This window comes from Haliaeetus leucocephalus, unplaced genomic scaffold, assembly GCF_000737465.1.
Source record: "Haliaeetus leucocephalus isolate CR32 unplaced genomic scaffold, Haliaeetus_leucocephalus-4.0 Scaffold217, whole genome shotgun sequence".
NCBI classification, from domain to species: Eukaryota; Metazoa; Chordata; class Aves; order Accipitriformes; family Accipitridae; genus Haliaeetus; species Haliaeetus leucocephalus.
The window spans coordinates 5,401,368-5,413,905 of NW_010972653.1; the positions used below are offsets into that span (position 1 = coordinate 5,401,368).

The following is a 12,538-nucleotide window of genomic DNA, read 5'->3' on the forward strand; positions in this document are numbered from 1 at the left end:
CTCCCTCCGCGCCCGGGGAATCCCCCTCCCCGGCGGGGCGAGGGCTGGGTGGGGAGAAAGGCAGGCTCCGGGCGGCGGCTTGCCCGGGGAGGTGTTGGCGGCGCGTCCCGGGAGCGGGGGAGGGGACGGCTCCGCCGTGGCCGCCGGGCTTTTTCCGGGGTGGGGAGAGGCAGGTGCGCGGCGGGAACATGGCTCGGGGCGCCCCTGCCCGCCCTTACACAAGGCGGCCCGGCGCGGAGCGGAGCGGCTTCCCTGCCCCGAGGCGGTAGCCGCTCGGTTCCGCGGAGCGCCCGTCCCCCCCGGGGGTCTCGGCGGTGGGGGGGGCCAAGCTGCAAGGCGAAGGGGGCTTTAATAAAGGCGTCCGCCAGGGCAAACCGAAATGCCTCCTCGGGAGGCCTCGGCATCGGGGGCTGGAGCGTTGAGTGCCCCGCGGCCGGGTCGGGCAGCCTGGCCCAAGCTGAGCCGAGCCAGGTAGCCGACTCGAGTAAAGGACCAGCCGGGCTTCCGGGCAGGAGGACCCTCCGCCAGAGTAGGGCGGCTAGCCGTTCCCGTCCCGGTAGCGGTCAGCAGCGATCTGCTAGCTCCAGGACTCCAGGGTCAGGAGCGCCTCGGGCGCCCTTTCTAGACGCAGCTTTGGTATTTGAGTACAGAGCCTGCAGGTATGACTCAGCTGTGTCTAAATACAGCTCCCGAATAAGGGAATGTTCTGGAGAACAGCTTCTAAACAAGCAGAAATTGCCTTTCTTCTGGGAAGCTGCAGACGCTTTGCACACAGTCCAAGTAGAAATATACACTCGGAGGCTACAATTTGCATCTACGTGATCATGTTCTGCCTATATTCTTTGTAATTACTCTGTAGTTAAAATTGTGCAATGAGGTGGAGATGGAAAGCTTGCAAGAACTTCTTAACAAAGTCTGCTGTGACCAGCAAAAGTAATTCCCCTTTTACAGGTTAATAGGAAAAGTGCTTTTCATACAGGTCTGTGCAGAGGGGAGGATAAACTAAATTCTTCCGGATGGTGTTCACTTAACCACAGCTAGAATTCACTGAATCGCTTTTTGCAAAGCTGCAGCATCTCGTTGAAATTGTCCCACCATAAGATGCAGCTTCTCTTCAGTAACAGACAGCTTCCTGAGAAGTGTTTAATTTGCTGTTTCTTAAGGTCCTTTCAAAGAGGCTTTTAAGAGGAGACTTTAATCCAGCTTCTGGGAGAATTAACACTGCATGTGAATGAGACCAGGGGGAGAATGAGGCTTGGTGGATTGTTGGCTTTTATTTCATTAGAGTTAAAGCTTAATCTAGTTTGAATCTCAAATCTGGTTTGTCTCTGGTAAGTGAGAATCGATCAAAAAGATGCAGAGTGGTTCTTGACACTGGCAGTTCAGGTGCCATATGTTTCTGAAGGCTGGAATGAAGTTGTATAAGCACTGACTTTTCAAAGTCCTTCAGTAGATAAAGTTTAATGGACTTTAGTATACACAGTGTATGGAACCAATGATTCTGTTGGTCTTAGAACCTTGTTAATCTGTAACAGCTGTAAAATATATGTTCTTTTTCATATGTTATTATAAACAGCCTTTTTGAAAATAGAGGGAACAGCGATGTAAGTAAAGATTAGTGAATAATTTAGCGTTTGCATAATCTTTGGTCCAAATCTGTATGACTAGATTGAGTGTAAAAAGTGCTGAGAGAAGCAGAAGGCTAGGCCTGGTTACATGAAACCATATCTTCCCTGTGAGTCACTTGCAATGCTGAGGTCTTTAAAAGGTAGCGCACTTCTGCTTGAGTTAACAGCTTAATGGAGACTGTCATTCTTTATTTGGACTACCCAGTAAAAGGATGACCCATACACTTTGCCATGGACTTCATAGGTCTTGGATAGCAGAGGAATGTGCTTTTGTCTTTTAGTTCTGGTTCTCAAGGGACTTTCTACTTGGCTGGTAGATTCCTGTTAACAATGAAGATTTGTTATGGACTACTGTAAAATCCTGCTATAAAGTGTTAATTGGGATCACTGTTAAGACTTTGCAGACCACAGTTAGGAACCACTCTTAGTGTGTATCTGTCACTCCTGACAGCTGAGGTTTTCTTTTCATGTAGCGTGGGGGTGATGGGTAGAACAGGGAAGTTCTAACCACCAACAGAGCAACTTGAAGGAAAGCCCTGATCTCATTGCTGATTTATGCATAGTCTGAACTGCAGTGAGAATCCAGATATTCAACTGGCTTTGACCTAGTGAGAGTTGTTACTACTCAGAAGTTGGTAACATCTTCAGATTCTGTCTGTAGTAACATGTAAACCCTTTTTCCCAGAAACTGGTGAGCTACAATAGTGTTTAAGAGTTGTTACAAAAAAAAAACAAAAAACCCCAACAGTGGTAACTATGTTGACACTGCCATAATATTAACAGTTCCAATGTGGAGGTGAAGGAAGACAGTGTAAACTTTCAGGGACTTATATAAATAGTCAGATATTATTAGTCTGAGGTGTTGTTGGTTTTTTGGTTTTTTTAATTTGAATAGGTTTAGTACATCATACAGTTGCTGAACAAAGGAGAACTTGCCTTCAAGCTAGCAAGATTTTGTGGAGTGCCTCCTTGGTTCTGATTAAATCTGATCTGTCATCTCTGTAAATTCCTAATCTATGCTGCTATTGGTGATCATTGTAGGACTTGTATAATTGTAAATTATATGACCACAATGTAGTGGTCATATAGTGACTATATGAATTTAAGTGAAGTAGTTGAATGTAAACTGTATGAATTTAAATGAAGTAATGAATGTTATTTTTGCATCAACAGTTTGTACTTAAATCCTTTCCCATAAAGCTGAAATCTTGGAAATCATGAGTAGCTTCAGCAATGAAGAATTTGAATTCACCTTCCTTGATGAAGGCTTTACTGCCAAGGATATCCTTGACCAAAAAATAAATGAAGTGTCATCTTCCGTAAGTATGGTAGGAGAATGACTGCATTTTGTGATGCTACAGATTTATAAAGTAATGGAACAAGTTGGCTTTGCAGATTTTCTGCAAGGCAGGCTGCTACTCAGATGTTGACCTCTAGGCTTATCCTGTTATCTATTGTTTGTAACTTTAAGATGTGTATTTGCTCTAGGATGATAAAGATGCCTTCTATGTTGCTGACCTTGGGGATATTGTAAAGAAGCACATGCGATGGCATAAAGCCCTTCCCCGGGTAACCCCCTTCTATGCTGTAAAATGTAATGACAGCAAAGCTGTAGTGAAGACGCTTGCTGTTCTTGGTGCAGGATTTGATTGCGCCAGTAAGGTAAGATCTTGATGACTGTATTCTGATCTGTGATGTTAGTGTATGTTCAGCTTTACAAGATGTGTTCATATAAAATTAAGCATAACCAAGTGCTGTAACTTCTGTTGTACTGATTAGTCTGATCACCCATCTAGAAATCTTTCACAAGTGTAATCTGTTCTTTCTTCAGACGGAAATACAGCTGGTACAGAGCATTGGTGTACCTCCTGAGCGAATAATATATGCAAATCCCTGCAAACAAGTATCTCAAATCAAACATGCTGCCAGCAGTGGTGTACAGATGATGACATTTGATAGTGAAGTAGAACTAATGAAAGTTGCAAGGGCTCATCCAAAAGCCAAGTAAGTTATGCTAATTGTTCTGTAATTCTTTCTTGGGTTCCCAAGTTATGGAAACATCTGCTGTTATCTGAAACTTATTCTTCATTAGTTAAGATGGGCTGCAAAATTATGAGAAAATAAACCTATTTTTAGCCAGTGAAGTCTAATCCTGTATAGCTTACTGGCACGTTAGGAAGAAATAGACAGGAGAGCTGTTGTGGTTTAACTCCAGCCAGCAGCTTGGCACCACGCAGCTGCTCACTTGCTTCCCTCCACCCAGTGGGATGGGGGAGAGAATTGGAAGGAAAAAGGTAACTCGTGGGTTGAGATAAGAATAGTTTAATAGAGCAGAAAGGAAGAAACTAATAATGATAATAAGAAAATTACAATAATAATAAAGGATTGGAATATGCAAAACAAGTGATGCACAATGCAATTGCTCACCACTTGCTAGCTGATGCCCAGTTAGTTCCTGAGCAGCGATCCCCCTCAAGTCAACTCCTCCCCTCAGTTTATATACTGGACATGACATTACATGGTATGGAATACCCCTTTGGCCAGTTTGGGTCAGCTGCCCTGGCTGTGTCCCCTCCCAACTTCTTGTGCCCCTCCAGTCTTCTGGCTGGCTGGGCATGAGAAGCTGAAAAATTCTTGACTCAGTATAAACACTGCTTAGTAACAACTGAAAACATCAGTGTGTTATCAACATTATTCTCACAGTGAATCCAAAACATAACACTATACCAGCTACTGGAAGGAAAATTAACTCTATCCCAGCCGAAACCATGACAAAAGCTTGTATGTTTAAGCTCAGTCTCATTCTAAGGATATATGTGCCTGATAATGATGTCTTTTATACTGGAACTTAAACCCTCATTTTTTCCTATTTCTAGGTTAGTCTTGCGCATTACAACTGATGACTCCAAAGCAGTTTGTCGTCTGAGTGTTAAATTTGGAGCTACACTTAAGACTAGCAGGCTTCTTCTGGAGCGTGCAAAAGAACTTGACCTTGCCATCATTGGAGTTAGGTGTGTTGATAACATCAAAATACAGTCATATTAAATAAGATTTCTTTAAATGGTCTGCCTGACAATAGAGATGCCTTTGTGTATGGTGACTTGAGTTTTGTATGAACTTCTTGACTAGTTTGCCGAATAGCAACCGACATTTTGTATCTCTTTGTAGTTTCCATGTTGGAAGTGGATGTACAGACCCAGAGACCTTTGTTCAAGCCATTTCTGATGCCCGCTGTGTGTTTGATATGGGAGTAAGTCTAGTTCTACTTTCTCTGGAACTACTGCTCAACTGTTGTGGCAAAACTGAATCAAATGTAAAACCATTACAGGGCTTAAAGCTAGCTGAGTTGCTAATTTCATGTTGTTGGAATTTCTGAGGTCACCATGGCTTACTTTGACCAGTTCTGCAAAACTCACCTACGGATGTGCTAAAACCGGCAGCTCAAACTCAAGTGACTATTACTTGAACATGATGAATTAGCTCTGTTCCAAGTGTTAATGAAATTACTTTATATTGCTTTTTAAGCTAAAAGGATAAACTAAGTACTGCTTTCTTAACAGTGTTGCCCTTAATCTCATCTTAGGCTGAACTTGGCTTCAGTATGTATCTGCTTGATATTGGTGGTGGCTTCCCTGGCTCTGAAGATGTCAAGCTTAAATTTGAAGAGGTATAGCTTTGCTAAGAACTTCTTAGGTTGTGGAGTCTTCTTGAATGTTGATCTGGAGTAAACAAAATCTTGCTTTTATATTGGTATGCAGACACACTTGTAAGAACTTGTCTGTTTGGTCAGAAACTGAATTTAGAGAAAAAGAGGGGAATTAATCTGAAAACTGAAGATCAGATGAACTCCTTAGATACATAGCTAAATGACTATAATCATGCAGAGATATCAAACTTGTAAAGCAAATTTTAATTGTAGGCTTGATTCTTACTGGCATAGATTTCTTCCAGTTGATACTGTACTTCAGACTGTCTGGATTGGCGATGCTCCCAAATGGGGTGAAAAAGTAGTTCTGAACCCATACAGCCCTGCTGGGTGGCATAAGCATTGATGTAGCAAACTAGATCAGTGTCTGATCTGGTTTAGAGCCAGCTTTTGGATCATTTTTTAATTGATCAGTTCTCCAGGCTCCAGTCTGCTTTTGCACAGAAATATTTCTGCTTTCAGAAGATAAACGTTCTCTGGGTGTTAATAGGACTTCCACTTACAGCAGTGTTGTCAGAGCACCTGCCAGTCTAAAGTTGCATTAAACAATGTTATATATTTACGCAAGGAGACAGCAATAAAGCTACATAAAGTGAGTTTTCTGCTAATAAAGTGGGCCAATGTTGCCTCACTTATAATGCCTCTTAATGAAGGCTGGCTTCTCCTAGTGTAGTATTGACTTACATGAAGCATCAAGAGCAAATGTTGCTGCCATTGGGCTCCATGGTGTAATGCAGTCATGCTGCAGTTGGAGGCAGCTTAATAATCATTGATAACTTCAGAACTTGGAAATAACTCTGTTCATGAAGGCAACTGAATTTCGAAGGTGGTGACAAAGCATTCTGTGTTCTCAAGATCCTGTGAGATGACTTCTTTCGGATGCAGTAAGCTGGAGAATATTGCATGATCAGCAGAACTGCAAGTAAACTAGGAATTAAAGTTGAAGCATGGGGACTTGCAGGGCCTTAATGCTGGCTTAATGAGTCTAGTGGGGAGAATTCCTTTAAACTCAAACATGAACTGTTTGATCACTTGAAAATTTAAGCTGCAAGTGATGTCTGCTTTTGTTGCTTTGTGCAAACTTAACTCCAAACAAAAGTTTGAATAGGAAAATAAAGCAGAGGCAATGAATAGAGATTACAATATGAAAATAGTTATTACACACTTGACCAGTGTATCACCGTGAGCATGAAAGTCTGACTCCATCTCAGACTTCTGAAATAGCACCTGAGTAACTGCTGAAGTACTAATATTGGCAACTGATTCGTCCCTAGATCACGAGTGTAATCAACCCAGCACTGGATAAATACTTTCCTTTGGATTCTGGAATAAATATTATTGCAGAGCCGGGAAGATACTATGTTGCATCAGCATTCACGCTGGCAGTCAACATCATTGCGAAAAAAATTGTATTAAAGGAGCAAACAGGTTCTGATGGTATGTAAATCTAGACCTAATCTTATATCTAGCCAACTGTGTTTCTTTCCAAGCATTCTCTTACTGGTATCTCAACTTCTTCCAGATGAAGATGATGCAAATGACAAAACTCTTATGTACTATGTGAATGATGGAGTCTATGGATCATTCAACTGCATCTTGTATGATCACGCACATGTTAAACCAGTTCTGCAGAAGGTATGCTCATTCAGAAGTATCACATACTAGTCATGTATAATGGATGTAGGAGAATCCTTGTCACAGCAGTCACTTCTCAGTTCGTTGCTCCCTTCATGTTGCCAGAATTTGGCATTTGGCTTAGGAAGCATGCAGTGGAATTAATTCAAAGCCAAGGGTGGAGAAGGACATGCAAGCAGCAGCTATTCTTCCTCTTCCTTGTGAGGTGGAATATTATACTAATTATGATATTACTTCTGGAAGCTGTTTTGATTGTCTAATTATACTCAACTCTCTTCTTTAGCGGTCTAAACCAGATGACAGCTGCTATTCCTGCAGCATATGGGGACCAACATGTGATGGCCTAGATCGTATTGTTGAGCGTTTTAATATGCCAGAGTTGCAAGTTGGTGACTGGATCCTGTTTGAAAACATGGGTGCCTATACTGTTGCAGCAGCTTCTACTTTCAATGGATTCCAGAGGCCAACAATACACTATGTGATATCAAGACCAGCATGGTTAGTAATTAAGTATCTTGATCCATCAGTTCTTTTGATACAGATGACTATAGTGAAGAGCTCATGTCAGTTGTCTGCCCCTTAACAAACAGGGCCCATAGTTTTGGTGCCATTGCTCTTGGAAAACCTCCTTGTGGTGTGGAAGAAGGCAGTGCCTCTGAAAGTTTTTGTTGTGTGCTTAGAACAATCCTAACGCTACCAGTTACTCTTTTCTCTGATGTACTCTCTTTCAGGAGAGGTGCTTTTAGAAGGATAACGTTAGGAGTCTTCACTAAGCTAGGCTTCTGGCTGGTGTTTTTCACTCTTGCACAACGTATAGAATCATTACAGATTCTTTACAGTTAGCTACTGTGACCAGTAATTAGACCAGTCAATCACAGTTCTGTGTGCTGTCTCCTAAGTTGATGGCTTGCTGAATCCTGACTGCAGGAGACAGGAACATTCAATAGTGCTGCTTCACAATATGATCTCTGAGGGCTGTTCCTTGGTTTAGGTTGAGCTCTGGCTCATTGCTCAGTGCAGAGTGCCAGATCTCCATGGCAAGTTATTAAACAGGTAAGAAAAGAAAGCAGGACTACCTCTTGAGTATGAGGATACCGTAAAGCTGCACCTTAAACAGTAGTTTAAAGTAACCTGGATACTCTTCTGTGCAAGGCAGTTTAACAGATTGCATCTTCTATAAAAGTGGGATTTCCTGTAAGAAGCCCTTACCTCTGTATTGAAGCCTGTCTACTAAACTGGCAGAGAGCATTTGGGCAGCAGTATTACCCTAAAGCATGATTAACTTTGCTATTGGGTTGCTTTCAAACTTACTGAAAAAAGCTTAAGTTCAGGGGAATTCCTGCCATAAAAGAGGAAGCTCCCTCCATCCTTTTACTAGCCTTGCCTCTATAAGCAAGGCTTGTATTGTTTCTTTTAGTGAAACCTTCTGTCAGTTGAAGCATTCCTCAAACCAAATGAAGCTTTTAGATTTCCCATAAGACTCCAAACTTGTGTCTAATTGAACTAAAAATGGCTCTGCAGAAGAATTAGTTTTTTCACTATACTATTGGGTTTCTGTGAAAATGTAATACTTGGTTTGAGGCATACTGAGCTTAATTATGCAGACATAACCATCATCCAAGGCTACAGCCCTTTCAGCCCTACGTGACCCCCTGCACTTTCTGTTTTGGCAGGAGAATTCTGTGATATACAAGCTGGCCCTTAACTGAGGGGGATGTATCAATGAAGTTATGGTGCAGATCTTTTTAGCACAGGCAAAGCTTCTTGGAATGTAATCTACATACATAAAGGTGTATGACTAAATTTGTGGCTAGATAACTGAAGATAAGGGGCAAGATGACTACATGTCTAAGTAAAAGCTAGTAGTATATGGGGAGCCATGTAGTAGCACAACTTCTTGCCTTGCATATAGTAAAAGATAACCAAGTCCACTGAAGTTCTTCTGAGCTTGTCTTTCAGTACAACTCCAGTCTGAGTATGGTAGGAGTTACATGGTTCTCACTGGTCAGCTCATTTACATTCCTATTCTGTCATCCATACTTTTACTTGATTCAAGTTAGCCAGGAATGTGAAGGTATGGGATAAGGGATAGTCAGTGGCATAGGTATGAAATCTGAACTAATGACTACTAAATCATTAAATCTTTGTAGCGTGTGGTATACAGATGTAGCTACAGATATATATAGGTGCATTTTTGCAGATCTAGATCCTACCCAGAAATTGTGAATCCAGCTTGGTATTGGCACTTGCCCTAAAGCCTTGCCAGCTGCAAGTGGCCTGCATTGATTCTGCTTTGGGTTTTTTTGCTCTGGTGATACTGTCTAGATTGCAGATGAGTGAAGAGTTGATTTCATGCTCCCCAGTAGTAAAAAAATTACTTTGCTTAGCAGCTTCTTGGCACATTGTAGTGAAATACTCTTTTGACTGTTGCTTTTTTTTCTTTCTAGGCAACTAATGCAGCAGATTAAGGAGCAAGGGTTCCTAGCTGAAGTGGAGGAGCAGGATGTTGCTAGTCTGCCACTCTCTTGTGCTTGGGAAAGCGGAATTGAATATCCAGCAACTTGTGCTTCAGCTAGTATTAATGTATAGGTAATATTTAGTAATTAACTGCAAGGTTAGTCATCGAATTTAGGGCATTTGGGGGACCATTAACTTAATTCTTGCTAGAATTTTTAAGTGGGTTTTTTTTTTTTAAATTTAGTTTTGGTATAAATGCAACAAAAATGACTAGGAGATGGGTCACAATTATCTGTGTTCCTATGGAAACTATTTGAATATTGTTTTATATGGATTTTTATTCACTTTTCATGTATGCTACTAAAGACTGACCCTCAACTGTCAAACAAGTATTTGTAGCTTGTGTATGGCAGAACGGGCTACGGTTAGTGTTTTGTGACCTACCTGTTTTAAAATAAAGTATATTGAAATAACTGGTCTGGTCTTTGTTTAATCTGTAGAGAATTAAGCAGTCATGGATTGCTCTTATAGCATATATGAAGGCAGAGCAGATGCTGCAAGCACAGAGCTTATTAATAAATGAATAACACAATTGCCATCCTCTTCCCCTACCTTTGCCCTTCCAACTTACTGAAGTAAGTGTCCTTTTTAAGATGTTGATAGTCCAGCTTTTTCTAATCACAAGTTAACTACTGTGCAAATTCTCATGGAATCACATTTGCCTTTCACTGTTGAACATGGGCTTAACATAGTTTCATAGTGCATGTTCAATGTGGTGCCATTTTTATTCATGTTGGTCTATAACTGCTGTGGCTAGGACTGATGGCTATTTAAACATGTCATTAATGAGAGAAAACAACACAGGCTCCATGGCTGCCACTGACAAGCTGTTTGTTATGTATGTGACAATTAAAATGTTATGGGAAAAACTTAAGAAGCTGAAACTCTGTGGCTAACTAGTAGGTGGCAACTACTCTCTGACCCTTGTTGCTTAGGGCTTTAGTATAAAATGGATGATAAGAGATGGGACTCAACATCCTTTGCATGCAATACAATTAGAAGCTCTTACTTAATGTCATGAAAATACATGCTACCCTGTTAAACTTCTGACTTCGGATTAAATGTGATAGATGACACTAAGTAGTAAATAGTAGGAGCTAATGATAAAATTAGTGAGTTTGCTTACTGGAGCAGAGCATTCTGATTTCTGTTTAACCTGATACTAGGCTGCTGCCACTTGTTGCACTAAAATTGCCAAATGTTTCTGACAAACTGATCAGGCCCAGATCTGGATCTGTTCTGTTTGCCAGAAGGTCCTGGACTGCAGGCATCCCTTAGCAAATGCCTGATGTGTAAAGAGGAAAACCTTAATGTATTGAATAAGTATGTAAAGCTTAAGCTAACTTAGAGTAAGTGTTAAGTTTTAAAGGGTCATCCAAGGGTAGCACTGCTTATAAAACAAGATGAGAAATAAAGCCGTTTTCTTACAAGCAGCTGTGAAAGACAATGTTTAGCTTCTGTGCTTTCAGCTGAGACTACACACTTCACTAACTGAACTAATAGGGTAAACAGAAGCAATGGTACCTCATTCCTGATTCTCTTGAAGCATCCCCAATGGCTTTTTTTAAAATTACATTAATTGCTTCACTCCTGCCTTCAAACTTGTGATTGAAATATTCTCATGCATACAGTAGCCAGCTGTTTGGCTACTGAACCACACTGGTGCAAACTGCAGTATGTACATGTAGTGGAGCGATAGCCTTAATCTCAGGGAAACTCTCTGCAGCCAAACCAGGGTGTCTTTCAGCTTCTTCAAATTCATGTGGAAACTTAAATGATTCTTAGCGTGAAAGCAAAAGTAATGAATGGTAACCAAATGTTAATACTGTAACATTTCACATCTAAATCTTGCCCTGTGAGAGCTAAGTGTATTTATTTGAACTCTGGAAAAAACCTAACAGGTATGCAGAAAAAGTACTCTTGGAAAGCCTGCAGTGGTCTAAAGGAGAGGCAGCTGCTTTTTAAACCTGCCTGTTTGAAGGCTGTGGATGGTTGAGCCAGAAGGTTGAGTACAACTGTAGTGAGACCTGACACAGTAGCTGCACTAGCAACTAGTCTGCTGGTGGGCAAGCGGCATGGTCTGGCTTCCTCACAGCCAGCAGAGACCATCTCTAGCAGGTAGTTTGAAGGCAATCACTTGTAGAAGCTAATTAGTAAGCTTCTCTGAGAGGAATTTGGCAGGCTGCTAATTAGTTTCTTGATCTGCATTTAACATTAACTGGCTGCTTTAGCTATTTCATTGGCTTTTGTCTCAAAAAAAAAGAAAAAATTAATCTCTTTGTCTGCTGGAGGCCAGGACAGTGGCAACACACTAATAATCATTTTGATTAACTTCTGGTGCTCCCCAAAAGAGGCATAGCTGACCTCAGTTCTTTACCTTCCTCTCCCATGGCAGGTAAGTCATAGCTTCAGCTGGTGCTCTGTAAGCCATGTCTAAGGAGAGTATCAAGTGCTTAAAAAGAACTGTTAATCTTGAGCAACTTCCATGTTAAAAAAAAAAAAAGGGGGGGGGGGCTAGCTGACTTTTAGTACTTGTGGGAGTAATAAATCTTTACAGTAAGGATGGTGTGTTTTTAAGCAAGACACAAGTTTCTCATTTTAAGTTGGATTACACTGAGCAGATGTTCTGGTCTTAGGGATACCAAGTATATATCCCTCATCTCACAGCTGCCCTGCCCCTGGGTTCCATAGAATCTTAGTGGTCCATTTCTACTTTTTAAATTGATTTTAAAGTACCCCAAGTGACAGGAATTGGTCATATGGTGACAGTGGGGATTCCCTACCATCCAAACTAGGGTAATATATTTCCTAGTGTAAGCTGGAGCACCATGTAGGACAGCAAAGATGTAACAAAGCAAGCAGTGAACTCCTATGGTTTAGTTTGACCTCCCTTCCCTGAGCCTTGGGCCATCAAAGCCTTCGCTCTGTTTTGCCATGTTCATTGATCAAATGCAGTTGTTCTAACTGCACATCTGAATTATTCCTCCCTGGAGCAAGCTTGTCTGATACAGGAGGGAGGGAGGAGCTGCATGCCAGAAAAAATTTGAGATCA

General features: G+C 41.4%; 1 protein-coding gene across 1 annotated transcript; it reads left to right on the forward strand.

The window, feature by feature from the left end:
- Window positions 1-2,503: 2,503 nt before the first annotated feature.
- On the forward strand, window positions 2,504-9,899 carry ODC1 (ornithine decarboxylase 1). Its single transcript, XM_010566678.1, has 11 exons — window positions 2,504-2,629; window positions 2,802-2,947; window positions 3,117-3,290; window positions 3,460-3,632; window positions 4,505-4,639; window positions 4,797-4,878; window positions 5,212-5,295; window positions 6,609-6,771; window positions 6,857-6,969; window positions 7,253-7,467; window positions 9,417-9,899. The coding sequence occupies exons 2-11, from the start codon at window positions 2,846-2,848 to the stop codon at window positions 9,556-9,558; spliced, it is 1,383 nt and encodes a 460-aa protein (XP_010564980.1). The 5' UTR covers window positions 2,504-2,629; window positions 2,802-2,845; the 3' UTR covers window positions 9,559-9,899.
- Window positions 9,900-12,538: the final 2,639 nt, after the last annotated feature.